At 51.4% G+C, this 17,290-nt stretch overlaps 7 protein-coding genes across 7 annotated transcripts; 5 read left to right on the top strand and 2 right to left on the bottom strand.

Moving 5' to 3' along the window:
- Positions 1-158: 158 nt before the first annotated feature.
- Positions 159-2,128, top strand: POX_a01202 (uncharacterized protein; the record flags this gene model as incomplete). The annotated part of the gene is made up of 6 exons (XM_050110132.1): positions 159-516; positions 604-786; positions 844-1,193; positions 1,263-1,674; positions 1,735-1,836; positions 1,938-2,128. The coding sequence occupies 6 exons, from the start codon at positions 159-161 to the stop codon at positions 2,126-2,128; spliced, it is 1,596 nt and encodes a 531-aa protein (XP_049973900.1).
- Positions 2,129-2,779: 651 nt separating this feature from the next.
- Positions 2,780-3,930, bottom strand: POX_a01201 (uncharacterized protein; the record flags this gene model as incomplete). The annotated part of the gene is made up of 4 exons (XM_050110131.1): positions 2,780-2,955; positions 3,020-3,302; positions 3,424-3,702; positions 3,814-3,930. 4 exons carry the CDS (start codon positions 3,928-3,930, stop codon positions 2,780-2,782), a joined length of 855 nt encoding a protein of 284 aa, XP_049973899.1.
- A 722-nt stretch (positions 3,931-4,652) lies between these two features.
- POX_a01200 (uncharacterized protein) lies at positions 4,653-5,862 on the top strand (the record flags this gene model as incomplete). The annotated part of the gene is made up of 3 exons (XM_050110130.1): positions 4,653-4,802; positions 4,870-5,351; positions 5,412-5,862. 3 exons carry the CDS (start codon positions 4,653-4,655, stop codon positions 5,860-5,862), a joined length of 1,083 nt encoding a protein of 360 aa, XP_049973898.1.
- A 1,546-nt stretch (positions 5,863-7,408) lies between these two features.
- Positions 7,409-9,150, top strand: POX_a01199 (putative feruloyl esterase B-2; the record flags this gene model as incomplete). The annotated part of the gene is made up of 2 exons (XM_050110129.1): positions 7,409-7,847; positions 7,907-9,150. 2 exons carry the CDS (start codon positions 7,409-7,411, stop codon positions 9,148-9,150), a joined length of 1,683 nt encoding a protein of 560 aa, XP_049973897.1.
- Positions 9,151-10,062: 912 nt separating this feature from the next.
- POX_a01198 (uncharacterized protein) lies at positions 10,063-11,364 on the top strand (the record flags this gene model as incomplete). The annotated part of the gene is made up of 2 exons (XM_050110128.1): positions 10,063-10,623; positions 10,687-11,364. 2 exons carry the CDS (start codon positions 10,063-10,065, stop codon positions 11,362-11,364), a joined length of 1,239 nt encoding a protein of 412 aa, XP_049973896.1.
- Positions 11,365-13,099: 1,735 nt separating this feature from the next.
- POX_a01197 (Tannase) lies at positions 13,100-14,872 on the top strand (the record flags this gene model as incomplete). The annotated part of the gene is made up of 1 exon (XM_050110127.1): positions 13,100-14,872. One exon carries the CDS (start codon positions 13,100-13,102, stop codon positions 14,870-14,872), a length of 1,773 nt encoding a protein of 590 aa, XP_049973895.1.
- An 878-nt stretch (positions 14,873-15,750) lies between these two features.
- Positions 15,751-16,359, bottom strand: POX_a01196 (Secreted thaumatin-like protein calA; the record flags this gene model as incomplete). The annotated part of the gene is made up of 1 exon (XM_050110126.1): positions 15,751-16,359. The coding sequence occupies one exon, from the start codon at positions 16,357-16,359 to the stop codon at positions 15,751-15,753; it is 609 nt and encodes a 202-aa protein (XP_049973894.1).
- Positions 16,360-17,290: the final 931 nt, after the last annotated feature.

Here is a 17,290-nt window from a genome sequence, read left to right as displayed (position 1 = left end):
GTTGTGTATCCGTCCCCTGTTCGTCTACTCCCCCCAAAAGAACCCTATCGATCTTCCCCTTTTTTTCACGATCGTCTTCTTCCTCTTCCTCTTCTCCTTTCCCCTTGACATCTGCTCTGTCGCAATCCCGTCATCTGCTTGATTCAGTCTCGTTGACCATGGAACCTCTCGTTGCGGCTCTGATAGGATCCCTGTTTGGGTTATTCCTGCACCATGCCGTCTTCATCAACGGCGAGTGGCATGTTCAAGCACCCGATATCCTGATCTGTCATTTCACTTCTTTCGTGGCCTTGTTCATCATTGTCGATGTTGCAAGGTACATGGTTACGGGGTACATTCTGTCAATCTCGACCAGTATGGTTCTTTATCGGATATATTTCCACCGTCTCAGTCATTTTCCGGGTCCTTGCTATGCCCGCATCAGTAAGATCTGGCATGCATGGCACTCTCGACACCGCCAGAACTACCGGCTTTTGATGAAGCTGCATCATCAGTATGGAGACTTTGTGAGAACAGGTACTCTATTGGTTTCTTTTTCCTTTTTTCTGTTTCGGGTATCCCTCCCGTCGGGCAGATCGATTTACTCATTGAACCATGGCATAGGCCCGGGCGAGCTCACAATCTTCCATCCGGATGTTTTCATGGCCATTGATGGACCTCAAGGAGGCTGTGTCAAGTCCGAATGGTATGACTTACTTCAACCAAAGCAGTCCTTGGTTACTGCTCGAGACAAGGAAGCACATGGACTGCGGCGCCGACAATGGAATCGTGGCTTTACTCCCCAAGGTCTGTTCAGCATGTCTGGTCATCAGTGTATTTCGAGTTTATTGCTAATAGACTCAGCCCTCGATCAATATCAGGAGCGCATTTTACCCCTCCTCAGCCAGCTGGAAAGATGCATTGATCAGGACATTGACTCCAAGAAGGTTACTGAAGCAACTGATTTGATATACTGGCTTGGTTTTGATCGTATGGGGGACTTTGTTTTCAGTCAAACATTCAACATGCTGTCACGTCAGGAATGGCACCATATCATCATGCTGATGCAACGTGCGCTCTCTCTTCTTGGACCATTGAGTCCAGTGCCGTGGTTCATTCAAATTGCATTCAAAGTCTTTCCCCGAGTCTGGATTCTAAAAGATTGGTTTCGCATGGTAGCCTGGTGTGAAGAACAGATGCTCCGACGGCTAGAGGTGAGTGTTTCTACCGTGACAAACTAAAAGGAAACCCCAGCTGACACTTTACGTTGCTCGCTTTATCAGGCCCCTAAAGCAAAGACATCCCGCGCTCCGGATGTCGCCTATTATCTTCTCGAAGATGTACGTGGTGACCCTCGCCGCTTTCCGTGGCTCATGGGTGATAGCATTCTAGCGATTGTCGCTGGTAGTGAGCCCACGGCTGCGGTTCTCATTGGCCTGTTCTGTGAGCTTGCGAGAGCGCCACAGCATGCGGAGATCATCTTGCGGGAAATCAGAGCTATCCAGATCGAAGATGCGCGGGCACTCGCCTCAAGCTGCCCCCATCTCGAGGCGTCAATTTTCGAGGCGCTGAGACTCTACCCAGCCCTGCCCACCGGTGGAAACCGAAAGACGTTGCAGAATGGTATCACCGTCGGCGGAATGTACATCCCTCCGGAGACTACTATTGTCGCGCCGCGATTCTGTATCTCACGCCGTACGTGACAGTATTCTTTACCCACGGACTTTGATTGAACTTTGTGCTCACTTTGCACAGGCGAAGATAGCTTTGAGCAAGCGGAGAAATTCATTCCGGAGCGCTGGTACAAAAAGCCCGAGATGGTGCGCAACAAATCTGGCTTTGCTCCCTTTGGACTTGGTGAGTTGGCTGATCCGTGACCATTATCCTGAAGTTGAGAGAATTGGGGATTGAAGTGATACTCGCAGACATGCGCACAGGCTGATCTAACGGACCTGTAGGCCACCACAGCTGCCTCGGGCGCGCACTTGCCATGAACGACATGCGGCTGATCACTGCCAAACTCATTCAAAAATACCGCTTCAGCTTTCCCGCGGGTGAGGATGGTAGTGCTGTGCTGGGCGATCTCAAGGACCAGTTCACTTCGAACCCTGGTCGTCTGCGGCTCGTGTTTGAATTGCGTGAAGAGTAAATCCGATTCGTAACTTGCCGAGTAAAAAGTACAGTGGTGAGTGGTATCTTGAGTGGGACCCTTGAGAGCCGGGCCGAAAATTGCGGTGTGATCCGTTTGTTTGGAATAGTGAAAAGTGGTCGGTGGTGATTTGTACGGCATCGTCTACGTTGGTCGAATGGCGAATATTGTGTTGTAGCTAGCTTTTCTACAATAGATGCGAAGAGCGGTTTCCGTACAGGACCCGGACCGAATTTAGGAAACAGAGTCCCTGAATGTTTTACACAGGCCCTGTAAGTACGGATAGTAAGAGAAAATGTTTCCAATACAATGAAGGTCTTGCTATGACAGCCAAAGCCATTCGAGGATGTCTAAGCTTCACTAGCTGACGACTCGTGAACTACAAGATTGGGTAAACAAGCACGCTTGAAGATTTACTAAGAGTCACAGCTGACACTCGGTGTATGAAAGCTAATACTAGATCTGTAATGAGACCAACAACAATCGACAGAGCTGGGACCAGGCCCGAATGGAGGTCCTGCGAAGATTTGGCGCGAACCGGGCTCCCGCAGTGTCACTCGCGTGCCTGTTCGTTTCCAGCTTCTCAGTACCCAGCTACCCGCCCAAACGGGCCAACAAGAGGCAAACATGAACCCTAGGCTTGGCACGAGATTAAGAGGATTCAAACGGCCAGCCGTACACACCCGCGGTCAGTAAGAGACCCGAGTTGATCTCGTTTGCCTTGGCCTTGAGCTCGTCGACGTCCCAATTGGCCCATACGGAGCGACCGTTCAAGAAGTCGGCTTCGGCACTGGTCAGCCAGACCATGAAGTCTCCTGGCAGATCAGCTTGCGGTACAGTTAGTCAGACAATGTCTATTTGTGCATTTGTGGTCATTGGAAGACCCCATACCTGTATCCATGGGGAGTTTGCTGGGGTCGGCACCAGATCCACGAAACACCTTTGTATCAATCATTCCCGGATGCAGTGCAACAGCGAAGAGATTAGGGGTTTCTGCGGCCAAGAACTCGACGAACTTGATCACTGCCAGTTTGGAAGTGATGTACCCCGACAGGTTGCGCAGTCGAGCGGCTGGGAACACCACAGCGGCAGTCAGAGCAATGATGGCTGCATGATCTGCATTGGCTGTGGGAAGGAACACCCGCGACGCTGTCATGGTGCCCTTGACATTCGTCTGTAGTATTCTGCGGTCAGCACCAATCAAAAATTTAGCTCGTTCAGTCTGCAATCCACCTCGGGTGTTTGCATCTCGGTGTGTGTGTAAATTGTACAGTCCCAAGCGGATATCTGCATACCTCAAAATTCTGCCACCAGTCTTCCACCGACGAATCCTTGATGGGCGCCGGGGGGGAGATGTGGCCCGCAGCCAGGATGATCACGTCCCATTGTCCGATGGCGGCGGCAATGGCACTCAGTGCTTTCTCATCAGTCACGTCGGCTACCTGGACCGAGGTGCTACAGGAGAGAGTTTTCTCAGTCTCCCGGAGGGTGTGCTCGTTTCGCCCGATCAGCACAATTCTCTGGGCTCCTGCTTTGGCAAACGACTGTGCAGTTGCGCGGCCGATTCCACTTCCCTAAACAGGGCATGTTAGCATAAATGCCGGATGGTAAGCCTGGGAGAAAACTGAACCCATCTGCAAATCTTTCAAAATGAAAAATCCGAGATTTTTTTCAGGTTATCATACCGCGCCGGTGATAATCACAACTTTGCCAGCAGTAGTCAGCTCGGGGCGCAGGGGCGAGATGGCTGGGTAGGAGGCATTGTGCCATGTCGGGGTCAGCGATGGTAATGGAGGACTCATGGTGTAACACCCTCTACGAAGACTTGGCCTTTTCACGATGAGAATATAATCCGATCTTGTGAGCGTGAACGGAGTCAAGGGCTAGCCACGAATGTGGATAGAAACGAGTGTTGAGAGAAATAAGGGAGGAACAAACACTTGGGTGCGAATCCAACAAAGAACAGGTGACAGAATTAAACAACGCACCTGACGACCGATCCATGGACGATTGCAACTCCTCTTCACTTCTCGACTCGATTGGCATCATTTTGTTTTCCTCCTTCAACCAAATTGAATCTCTCACATTCTTTTGTCCTCTGCTACTCAAGATCTCTCCTGGTTGCAACAACCCGACAGACTGACTCTCTGCCTGCACTGATGAGCCAGTCATGATGCTGTCAGCACTGGGGGTCAGCCATCGCCCAAAGATCCACCAGGTTCATCCTTGCAGATCTCCTCGATTATATTCTATATCTGACTACGCTACTTCGGGGGAAGGACGTCCCAAAGGAACGTTACATTATTTTCGTCCGTAATGTGCAACACCGAACCTCTTTGACAGTAACCTCATTCCATGAGCAAGACGTAGTACGTAGCTCGGCGTCGGAAATTATTCCTGTTGCAAGTGCAAAGAAGGCCACGAGCAATCTCGCCAGCATCGTGTCAATCTATATTTCTGACGCGTTAATGCAATGGTCATCACTTTCATCCTGCCCTGGAGATGAATATGACGACCCAGCATCATGAAGATTAGTTCCAACGGCGTCCAGTTGTCCATTTGGATGGCTGTGTTCACCTTCATCACTAGTGTGGTGATTGCCCTCCGCTTATGGGCGCTTCATTTGACCCGCAAGAGGCTTCAGCTTCATGATTATTTTGTCATTGTTGCCCACGTTCGACTCCCCTTTACTCCACACACTTCGTGATGCGAGGCATTGTCTCAAACTGATCACATTGCAGACGAGCGCGTGCGCTATGACCGGCTTAAATTATTGGGCTGTCGCCAACGGCCTGGGAGGCCATACGAACAGCCTCTCCAAGAAAGAGCTTCATGTCCAGTTCAAGATGCTCGTTGGAGTAAGCATGACATGGCTGGTCGGTACAGTCTGCTGCAAGCTTTCGATTCTGTCGCTATACACCAGCCTGTTTCGTACTTTTCGACCCATCCGTATTCTGGTGTGGGTGGTGAGTAGCCTGGTCGTGGGTTATTTCATCGCCTTCGTTCCACTGTTCCTGACCCAATGCCATCCGATCTCTTACCAATGGCATCCTGTACCGGGGGGAGGATGTCGGTCCTTGGAGATCCAGGAGATTGCCTCGATTACACTGAATATAGTCCTGGATACCACCATCGCTCTCTTACCGATCCCCGCAATCTGGAAGCTGCGAATGTCACTTCGTAACAAGCTCACCATTGGAGTCATGTTTGGAATGGGCTTGATGTGAGAAGCCCTATTCTGCTCTTCTTTCTTCTCTTCAAGTCATTGACTCCCTACATCTAGTGTCGTTGCAGTTATGATCTGGCGACTCGTCATTACCCTTGATCCAAACACTGCAGCCGACTTCGTCTACGGGCTGTTCAAAATCGGTCTCGTGAGCTTCCTTGAGCTCTGGCTGAGTATAATTATCGTCAGTTTGCCGGTTTTGGCACCGCTCTTTCGCCACTACATTGAGCCGCTTGTGTTGCCGAGACGTCCAATGGCCGGTCAACTTCGAGAAGCACAACACACCATCGGAAGTGATCCGCCCAAGAAGCGGTTCGGATCAAGTCCTTACTCAGACATTGAGATGGGCCAGAGCAACTACTCCGCTCAGGTCAAGACCGGCATGACATCTTCGCAGAGTGACAATGACGATACCGTTGGGCTGGTAAGTGACATACAGCCCAACGCCATTGCCATGCGAAGAGAGATTGTTGTCTTGGGCTCGGAGACGTCAATAACTGGCAGGTAGGGGGCTCTTGTTGTAATGCGTTGTCTCTCTTTTTTTTTTCTTTTTTTTTGGTCTGCAACTTTGAAAATTGATTCTTGGAGATAGTTTTATATTGGATACCAAAGCCCAAAATGAGAATGGAATCACGTAGGTATTGACATGACATTAATGGGGAACCAGGCGGCGGAATGAACAACTGTAGCGAAAATAAGACGAGTCAACTTCAACTTCCAAGTCTGCCACGGTTTTCATAACACAGCCATGGGAATGTATTTCAGTCGGACTCTCGAATTAAATTCTAATCCTTCCTTTGGCCATTACTGGCAAGTGCAACTGGGGCGGTGTCTGGTTCCCTCTTTTTTCAGGTGCTCACTTGGAAGTTGCAAATTCTGATCCACACTCCTCTTCAATCATCGCGAGATTATTCCTTCTCAATCATTCGCAGGACAGGCTCACTGCATTTTCTCTCGATCGACTTCCACTCAGTCATCACTGTGCAAAGTTGATCGTCTGAGCTCTGAGCTCTCACAACCCGTCCAATTCCACTCAATCAGAGCCTTACGCTGACACGATCGGTCTCATAATCTGCGCAATCCAAGGAGCTCTTGGATGGTACTCTTTCTCCGTCCCCTGCTCTCCCCAGCCAAGTCTACAAATCCAGGAGAGAAGGAGCTTGAAAGCCCGAGAACGCGCACTTTCTGCCCGAAAAACTGCTTGTCAACAACAGACCGGATGCGATCAACTGGTGACGTGACGCTTCGGAGCATCGGACGCAAGTCTTGGGAAAGGATGGTTGCGAGAGCGAATGACGCAACCCACCGTGATATGAACGATCTCTATTTCAGTGAAAGCAAATCTCTTACGGACAAGGAATTCGAAATTCGAAGGAAATTTGAGAGCATAAAAAAAGAGAATTCAGCAGTAACGGAAGAGCTTTTTGCGATCAAGCATTCCAAAGCGTCGATATGCTAGCGATCACTACGGAGTACCTACCTTTGATTGGATCATCAACAGTGCATTTTTTTTTCTTTGCATCACTTTTCGCGCAGTGATCGAATCGATTCGTAAGCTCCCATTCCTTGAGTTTGATTCCGGATCAGCGACCTGGTTTCATTTATATGCTTGGTATTCACGACTTGAGTTTTTCGCTCTATCAGATCATCACTGCCACTTGGTATCAAGTTCTCATTCAACCCCGCATTGCGGAGCTCCACGTTTTCAAAGACCGAGGAGACGAGTCTCCCACACTGTTCATTTTCCCCTCGGAGATCCCACATTCTCCACGGCCCTTTACCAAGCCAGCCACGGGCAGCTTGTGGACTCTGGGCACAAGCCAGCACCGTCTCCAAATCCACCATGGCCGCACCACCCAATCCGATCCTCTCCTTTGAGTAGATCTCTGCGCTAGGGACCGGCACAACCTCGGGATCATCTTCTCACGACTAACCCGTCATGGATTTTCCGGGTAGTGTTGACTCTGCCACTGCCGACTGCAGGGAGAATCGGTGGTGGGCCAATCTCTCCCCTCTTCGTGCCGTAAGCCAAGATCACTGCCGAAGCAGCCAGCATGGACAATCACAATGTATTTAATGGCACTTCTCCATGGACTCTGGGAACAAACCTCCAGTGGGTGCTAGAATACCCGTTGAACCAATTCAAAGCGGCCATGATGACTCGGCTCTCCCCCTGGGGCATGTTTGGGGCCGTTTCCGCGGCCCTGGCAAGTCAGGATGCATTCCAGACCAGATGTTCCGGCTTTGCACATCATATCGATCTGCCAAACGTCAGCGTCCACTTTGCCGAGTACGTTGCTGGCGGGACGAATCTGTCTCTGCCAGAAAATGCGGCCAGCTGCGCTGCGCCATACCAAGCAGTATCTGTGGACGTGTGTCGTGTGGCCATGACCGTCTCCACATCAAACAGCAGCGAGATCTCACTTGAGGCTTGGTTTCCACGCGATTATAAAGGTCGCTTTTTAAGCACAGGAAACGGTGGACTCTCGGGTTGTATGTGCCACCATCATGTGACGCTCGGGGTTGAGAGCGTGGTACTGACTTTGAAGCAGGCATCCAATACTACGATCTGGCGTACACTGCACAGCTGGGCTTTGCCACAGTCGGGGCCAACAACGGACACAATGGTACCTCCGGAGCACCGTTCTTGAATAACCCTGATGTGCTAGAGGACTTTGTTCATCGCTCGGTTCACACCGGCGTGGTGATTGGCAAAGAGCTCACGAAGCAATTCTACAAGGAAGGTTACAGTAAAAGCTATTACCTCGGATGTTCCACGGGAGGCCGCCAGGGATTTAAATCCATTCAAAAATATCCAGATGATTTTGATGGTGTGGTTGCTGGAGCGCCTGCGATCAACATGATCGGTCTCTTTTCTTGGAGTGCCCACTTCTACACGATCCTCGGCCCCCAAGGCTCCGACACATATCTCTCACCTGCGGAGTGGAAAGTCGTTCACGAGGAAATTCTCCGACAGTGCGACGCTCTTGACGGCGCGAAGGATGGAATCATTGAGGACACTGATCTGTGTCAGCCAATTCTGACCACCCTGATCTGCGCTCCCGGCTCGAAGAATAAGACTCCTTGTCTCTCTGCTTCCCAAGTCCACGCTGCTCAGCAAGTCTTCGCGCCTGTCTATGGGCTGAATGGGACTCGGTTGTACCCACGTATGCAACCCGGCTCCGAAGAGTTTGCAGCACCGATCATATATAATGGCCAGCCTTTCCCGTACAGCACCGATTGGTTGAAATACGTGGTCTACAATGATTCTTCCTGGGAGGGTAAGGACTGGACAATGCAGGACGCTGCGGTTGCAATGGCCCAAAACCCTTTTAATATTCAGACCTGGGAAGGCGATATCTCTCCGTTCAAGAAAGCCGGTGGCAAAGTCTTGCACTATCACGGCATGCAGGACCAGCTGATTAGCTCTGACGACTCCAAGTGGTATTATGCTCACGTTGCGAATACTATGGGCTTGCCTCCATCTAGCTTGGACGAATTTTATCGCTTCTTCCCCATCAGTGGCATGGCCCACTGCGGCGGTGGGGACGGTGCGTACGGCATTGGCCAGGGGCTGCGGACGTATGCTGGCACAGATCCGCAGGATAACGTCCTGATGGCTATGGTCCAGTGGGTGGAGGAAGGGAAGGCTCCAGAAACCTTACGGGGTGCAAAATTCGTCAATGGGCCTGGCTCAGAGGTCGAGTACCGCCGCAGACACTGTCGCTACCCAAAGCGGAATGTTTTCGTGGGCCCTGGCCACTATACTGATGAAAATGCTTGGAAGTGTGTGTAGAATGGGACTGCTTCTCTGGAGGATGGTGAACGCATGTGCAACCTTGACATCTCTCGGTCACATGAGAATGTGCAGAAAGAACCTCATCATTGAAATTGTCCCCTCTCCACCAAAGAGGAGCAAGTCTCCTCAGTTGAGGCATTTGTTTATATCAGTGGCTACTAAGTAGACTCCGTTAACACAAATCAAGGCACTCTTCCATCTTCCCTGATTGTCATGCGTGCGCGCAAGGTCGCTGCCTTGTTGTCAAGTAACTTGTCACGCCCAACTCTTCTGTCCATTCTCTTGCGTTCACTTGGACAGGGCGAGTCTGCACCTTTTAATGCGCATCAGGACCGCCGTCTTCGCATCTCAGGTCACTTCTAAGGTTCTTTCTTGAGTGACCGCCCGTGCAATAACCGCCTTTGAATCCAGCATGAACCTATCAAGTGAGTATCGGTTCACGTCATTGCGGCAGAACCGAGGCGGGATTTATGGGCAAAATGTCCCTTGCAGGAAGTGAGCTTTCGAGGCGGGGGCTATCGGATTGTTTACGCTCTTCTATCACCTGGTGCAACTGCTGTGGAAATTCTGAATTGTGATCGTGGCTGTGAAACAGTTTTGAAGAAAAGTGATCTGCTTCTTGGTGCACTCCAACTGTGTCTTTCTCCTTTTCCTGGACAGTCAGATTCCAATTACTTTCCTACCTGGGAAAGCGCATCGCGATCGCGCAGCCTAATCCTTTTCCCCGCCGCACGGATCGCCCCCGAGTCAACCAGATTAGCGCCATCGAAGAAGCTTCCCCTCGCATTCCAGGAGGTGAAATCGGCGCTGTTTCTAGTTTTCTAAATTTTTCCGTTCTGGACATACACCGAGCATCTACTTCTCTCTGCGCGCAGCCTCACCTCACCTACTTATCACATTCCTATCACAATGGCAGAAATCGATGGGTTTGCGCAGACGCGGGGTGCAGACGACCTCTTCGACGATGAGATCATTCCTGTTTCTGCGGGGGACCAAAATGCGCAGGTGGAGGTTGTAACAACGGCTGTGCAGTCGGAGCCCTCTCCATCGTCACAGGAAGTGAATTCAAGTGAACCACCCACTGAATCCCCCAGAGAGAGCGACCAGCGAGGCCGTGGAGATCGGGGTCGGGGTCGCGGGCGTGGCCGAGGTCAAGGTCCAGACCAGAGTCATGGTCAGGACCGGCCCAAAAGAGGTGGATTGGAGAACTCAAGATGGGCAGACAAGAAGCCCACGGAGAAGCCTTCAAGGCCAAAGGGACCCAAACCCGCGAAGGAGCCTGCAACGACGACAAGCAAGCATCAACCTCAGCTGGTGGCTTCCAGTCAACCTGAAGACGGAGTCACAGCGGACCAAAATGGTCGGAATGAGGAGGGAAAGGGGGACGAGGCTACAACCGATAATCAGGGCGAATCTCAACGAGTTCCAGCGGTGCGGGGGGATCGCAGTGCTACGGGTGGTCTACGAAAGGTCAGCCGATAAACATTCCATGTCGGTCCGGAGTCGCGTCGGGAGCTAACTTTTTGACCATAGCCCAAACTCACGGAGGAGGAGCTATCAAAGCGTATCGCCGCAGCCAAGGAGAATGCGGCGAAAAAGGCGGCTGCTCACGCTCGTGCCGAAGCCGACCACGCTTCCTTTCTCGAACGCGAACAAGTCGCGGCGGAGAAGCGACGTCAAGAGGCGGCCAACCGTCGCGTCATGGACAGTGAGCGTGAGCAGAACCGTCAACGCAAGCTGAAAGCCCAGACTGGTCGTGAGTGGGACTCGCAAAAGACTGAGGACGACTATAACCCTCGCGGGGGTGGCAGCCAGTTCCGCCGCGGGATGCACGGCGGAGTCTCAGGATACACACGCCGGGACTTTGACGAACGAGCCCCTGAAGATGCACCTGACGACTTGCTCAGCCCTGGCCGGGGTCGTGGGCGAGGGGGCCGAGGGGGTCGTGGTCGCGGTCGCGGATCCTCTCAAGGTCGACGAGGAGATCGAGAACATCCCAAGGAGTCTTCTGACAAACCCGAAACGACAGCTCCTTCCCCGGCTGTTCACAACGAAGGCGATTTCCCTGCTCTCCCAGCAGGGAAAAAGCCCGAAGCAGTCTCTCGAGCAAATGAAGAGACAAAAGCTGATCCGCAGCCCTCGCCGATGGAGAAGCTTGAAGCTTCTATGGCCCCTATGACGGGCACATGGGCTGATGAGCTCGATGATTAGGTGGATATGATCTGAAACGACGGGCGCGAGTGAGCGCGTGGCCAGTAGAGCATGGATGGCCTTTTACGACTGGATGTCTGTTTATGCATTGATTCCCGTTACGCAAATGTTGAGTTGCCTTTGGGTCCTCAGCTCTCGATAAGAGAGGGTGTTCGTGGAGCTGAAGCACGTTATAGATTCAAGTCTCGGCGAATTTGTTATTTTGTTTCTGCCCAAAGAAAATACCCTGAATTGGCTTGAATGATCTGTACGGGCTTCCAACCAGCTCAGCTAGAGACCAAATACCCCTTAAAGTACACATAGTCTCAGTCTTCCCAGATTGAGCCACTGAGACGTTAGCTCCTGAGAGGGAGTAGTAAAGACGCAAATTCGACAACCTGCTGAGCCTGTCCGGGGCTGGTGCCCAGCGTTCGATCCACGAACGGATAATGTCATATCCGCCCGCTACAAAGTTGCTGCGTGGTCGTGCACGTGCCTGAGGAACCACAGAGGGTTACGGTCCACGAATCCAATTTGAATGCTTGTCTCCAGTTTGTGGACGAAACTTTCTAAGTTGTTTTTGGTCGGCCATTTTTACACTGCCGGTCTTACGTTGATTGCATACGTGAGCACCTATTCGAGGTTGAGGATGATTCAGTAATGTCCACGTCTAATATGTCAACGAAACTACTGTATTTCCATAACATCGACCAAGATTCCATTGTGGATATACTTTCTTGCCTACTACGTACTCCCACGTATGCTTCGGACCTGGAGGATCTTCCTAGTCAGACAAGTCAATCTGATTATTTTCAGAGAGAACCGATTGAGCAGGACAGGAGAAGAATATACACCTGTGATGCTCGAAGATCATCGTGGTCATGATGGTGTCGGACGGACTTCCACGTGCCTCAGGTCATTATCCTCAACTTCACTTAACCGAAATTCGACACTGCCGTATTCTTCTGCACTCATCTTTCGTCACCCTCAACTTTCCTTTACAGTATTATGTGGAGAAAAGATAAAACAAGGTTCCTTCCACTCCATCGGGAAGTGGATTCCCCGATGCATTGCAGATCTCCATAATCTTCAGTCCAGATGAGACGCCTCCTGTTCCGGACAAATCTTTAAGCGCAACATCCCACGACCTCGCTGCCTGCTGAGGTTCACCTATTCGTTATGGAAACTTTGCGCCACCCGGAAAACCGGTCACTTGAAGAGGCCTGACTATTATAGGTGTTCAACCAGAACAAAAAGCACTCTTGAAACTATGGTCGCATACGCTGATCCTGGGATCCGGACTTCCATTTCAAGTCCTCGCCCAAGCGAATCGGGCACGATGTGAAGAACATGAAGGCCGCGCAACAAGGACCTCGATAAGATTGGCGTTCCTTCTAGCGCAGGTACGAGCTTTATTTTTAATATCTGTTTTCTTCACTTACATGTGAACAGACTGGGTCGTCAGAGGATGACGAGGCCTCGAGGCTCTGGAGATCCTCACTTGCTGCAGTGTCTCTCTTCTCTTGACAAGGGATCCTCGCCCAACAACCTCATCGCACCCAGACCCTGGAGTTGGTTGATATAAACCTCTCGTCCCCGGCCTGCCTCTGTGCATTCGATTATTCTTCCACTGCAGCCTTCAGAAGACGAGTCTCTGCAATCCTTACAGTATCATTTTTCACAACACTCGTTTGCTTTAGTTTGTTTCCCATTCAGTCCCTTCAATTAAACTGTGTGCGTTGAGAAACAGCCCACTATGCGTCCTCAATCTGGCACCTCGGTCGCAGCTTTTGCTGCGGTCGCCAGTGCTAAGTCACTCTCTGATGTCTGCACTTTGTCCAACGTCAAAGCTGCCCTACCGGCCGATGGGATCCTCAATGGAATCAGCTTGATCCCATCTTCTTCTACCGCCGCAGTCGTGTACAATGCCACCCTTGGCGGTGGTATGGGACCAAGTACCTCCACCAGTGGTGCCACGTATAATTACTGCAATGTGACTCTGACGTACACTCATCCTGGCAAAGATGACACGGTCATTGTCAAGTATGCGCTCCCGGAGCCGTCTGACTTCAAAACCCGCTTCTACGTCGCCGGCGGAGGTGGCTACTCCCTGAGTTCTGATGCCACTGGGGGCTTGACCTACGGTGCTGTGGGTGGAGCTTCCTCTGCTGGGTATGATGCCCTGAACGGTGTCAGCTACGACGATGTGGTTCTCTACGGAAATGGCTCCATCAACTGGGATGCAACTCACATGTTTGGATATCAGGCTCTCGGTGAAATGACCCAGCTGGGCAAGTATTTCACCAAAGCCTTCTACAGTCTCGCCGACAGCTCTAAGCTCTACACTTACTACGAAGGCTGCTCTGATGGCGGTCGTGAGGGAATGAGCCAAATCCAGCGCTATGGCGAGGAGTACGATGGAGTCGTCGTGGGTGCTCCGGCCTTCCGTTATGCTCAACAGCAGGTCAACCATGTCTTCCCGGCTCAGGTTGAGAAGACTCTGGATTACTATCCTCCTCCCTGTGAGCTTGCCAAGATCGTCAACGCTACGATCGCGGCCTGTGATCCTCTGGACGGTCGGACCGACGGCGTCATCTCTCGCTCTGATCTGTGCAAACTTCACTTCGACATGTCTTCGGTCATCGGCGAGGAGTACTACTGCGCTGCTGAGACGAGCAGCTCGCTCGGCTTTGGATTCAGCGGTGCGGCCGCGGGCGCAGGCAGTGAATCCAGCAACAAGCCTGCTCAGAACGGAACCGTCTCCGCCAAAGGCGTGGCGGTTGCCAAGGCGATTGTCAACGGTCTGCACAATTCCAAGGGCCAGCGAGCCTATCTCTCATGGCAGATTGGATCCGAGTTCTCCGACGCGGCGACTTCGTGGAACAACGAGACCCAGAAATGGGAGCTAGACATCCCTTCCACCGGCGGTGAATTCGTGACCAAGTTTGTCGAGCTGCTGGATTTGGACAATCTCTCCTCTCTGGACGGCGTCACCTACGACACCCTGATCGAATGGATGACCACTGCGTACAATCGCTATCTGGATACACTTCAGACAACCCTGCCCGACCTGACCAGCTTCCAGTCCGGCGGCGGTAAATTGATCCACTACCACGGTGAATCCGACCCTTCTGTTCCGGCCGCATCTTCCGTGCACTACTGGCAATCCGTCCGTTCGATCATGTACCCCGGTCTCACCGACTCGCAGTCCCTCACCCAGCTCGCCGACTGGTACCAATTCTATCTCATCCCCGGTGCGGCCCACTGCGGTGCGAACTCGCTCCAGCCCGGTCCCTACCCCCAGGACAACATGGAGACCATGATTGATTGGGTTGAGAATGGCATTAAGCCATCTCGCCTGAACGCCACCGTGTCCTCTGGAGACTACGAGGGTGAAGTGCAACGGCTGTGCCAGTGGCCCACTCGCCCACTGTGGCACAGCAACTCGACCTTCACCTGTGTCAACGATGCCAAGTCCATTGAGAGCTGGACTTATGAGTTCCCTGCTTTCAAGGTTCCCATCTACTAGAGAGGATGGTCCTTTGGAGTTGTGCAGTTGCGCGTCTGATCATCGACAGAAATTTCTACCCACGTTGTTGTCTCTTGTATTATTCTTTCTTTTTTTGGGGGGAAGAATTACATCACGACTGGGACAGATTCTGCTGCATTTTTTTGATAAGTCAGTCCCATTCTTTTGGTCGACTGTTGCTGTGACCTTCTAGCCTCTTTTAGTGGTGTTGATTTTCGGCTCGTTGGCAGAGACCAGTTCTCGACATGCACCTGGCATAAATTTTTTGCTTTTCTTTTTCTTCTTTTGTCCTTTTTCAAGTCTCCCTTTCAAGCAACTTTTTGCTCCCTTTGTACGTTCGTTATATAGAATTGGTTCACATTGAGCTTTCGCTTCGAACATAATCAGTCAGTTGGCACTACAGGATGTCCCAAGGTGTACTATTGTAGAGTGTAAATTGGTCACAAATGGTTTTTGTGTAGAACAATTGCATATTTTCAGAGCGGTAAGTAGTAGTGTGTACATCCATAGGTACCTACGTATGGCTGAGTCTCCACCGGCCGGGGTAGGCTGGAGGCCTCGTTGAAACTACAGGAGAGGCCCCGCCGAGAGGTGCAGGAGGTGATATACGTATATGGACTGGGCCAGGTTCCAGCACACTTTTAAATCAATTTGATTAGGTAGGTACCTATGTACAAAGTATGTGCTTGACATTTATGGATATACCTAAATTGGCATGTGTAGTGGAAGTATATGGGAACTCGGTCATTCACGCATGGATCATGATATCGTGTTGAATACACAGTAGTCTATATAAGCTCTACATATGTCCATCTTCAACAAGTCAAAAATGGATTTTTCCACTCTCAAACATATAAAGAGAATTTCCAACCCAAAATCTACCCCAAGACCATCTTGAACGCTGCCGACGAAGAGCAGCTTCGCGTATCCACATCATCCGGCTTCTGATACGCATCTTGACACTCCACATCCCCGGCCTGGCAAGTTGCCGATGAACAGCTCGAATCATCGGTGGTTACTTCGAAGCCGGACGAGACAAAGAGCGAATCAGCCTCGAGATTGATCGATGATAGATCCCACCACACGGTGCCGTCGTTTTCGGTGTACTCGAATTGGAGGACGCTGTCCAGGCTGGTCGTGGTCGCCATCTTGATGGAGATGCCGCCGCCGTTGGAGTTGGTGCGCCATTGTTCGGTGTAGGTGCCGCCGCTGGCGGGCAAGGTTTGCATGTTGCTGCTGGTGTCGGAGGTGGACCAGAGGTAGACGGTTTGGTTGAGGTTGTTGATGATGTTGATGGCGGAGCTGGTGCTGCTGGGGCTACTGCTGGGGGTGGTGCTGGAGGGAGTGACTGTGGGAGTACCCGAGGCAGTGGACGAGACTGGAATGAGGGTGGCAGTGGCCGTGGTTGTAGGCCGAGTGTACTGGGGCAGAGCAGTGGCCAGAGAGGCGACAAGTGTGAAGAGAGTGAGGTTCTTGAGGAATGCCATGATGATGACAATGGGGGAATATTCGGAGATTTGTGTCGAGGCCTGCTGCAAGCTGGTGTGGTTCTAATCGGGTTCCTTCTCGCAACAAAGAGGCAGAAGAAAGATGGGATCGATCGATCGTGATTGATGATGATGAAAAGGACTGGCTGTGGAAACTGTCTGGTCTACAGACAGGAGACGAACAAGTATATCACCGAAAGGAGTGAGAAGGGAGGCGCTGCCTTCAAAGCGATGATGTTCACAAGCAGCAGATGAAATCGTAAAGGACAGTAGATAGGTATGTCAAAAGAGTGATTGATAACCTGGAAAAACACATGAAATAATTCAGGAACGAGACGAGAATCTCAAGTCTTTATCGTTTCCGGTGGAGAAGTCCCTCAACAGGGACAATTGGCTCGGGGTTTCCATGATCTGCGTACACACAGGTACGCACTACGTATGACTTCCAACGATCTCGTAGGGTAAGCATTGGAGGGACAGAGAAATACCGATGATCCATCTGGTCTGGATCTTCTTGCACCGCAAAAAAAAGACGCACCCATTCTGCATGTCGGGACCACCGTAGCCCTTCGTCATTGGAGGGGAAGAGGGTGTATACAAATAGACAAGGCCCAGTTCATGTGGGCCAGTTGGATGGACTCCGATCTAGAATTTGTCCTCTTCAGGAAATGGATCCGCCGACTGTATCCGAGCGAATCTCCATATTTCGATGGGTGGATGGAGACAAGATGGATGCATTACACTGTCTCCGGCGTTGATATGCAGGAATCAACACAGGGCTTGGCCCACTCCATATGACCTTGACGATGAATGTCGCTTCGTCGTGAAAGAAAGAGGAAGAGAGCATTCCCGCAGTCGCTTGGGACGAAGCTCAACGCGCGGGCAACGCGCGAGAGCCCTATGGGAGTTCGATTGTGTCTCTCCCGGCGCA

The sequence above is a fragment of the Penicillium oxalicum genome, chromosome I (assembly GCF_001723175.1).
Source record: "Penicillium oxalicum strain HP7-1 chromosome I, whole genome shotgun sequence".
Classification (NCBI taxonomy): Eukaryota; Fungi; Ascomycota; class Eurotiomycetes; order Eurotiales; family Aspergillaceae; genus Penicillium; species Penicillium oxalicum.
Note: the sequence above shows the minus strand (reverse complement) of the source record. Positions and strands in the feature narration are given on the sequence as shown.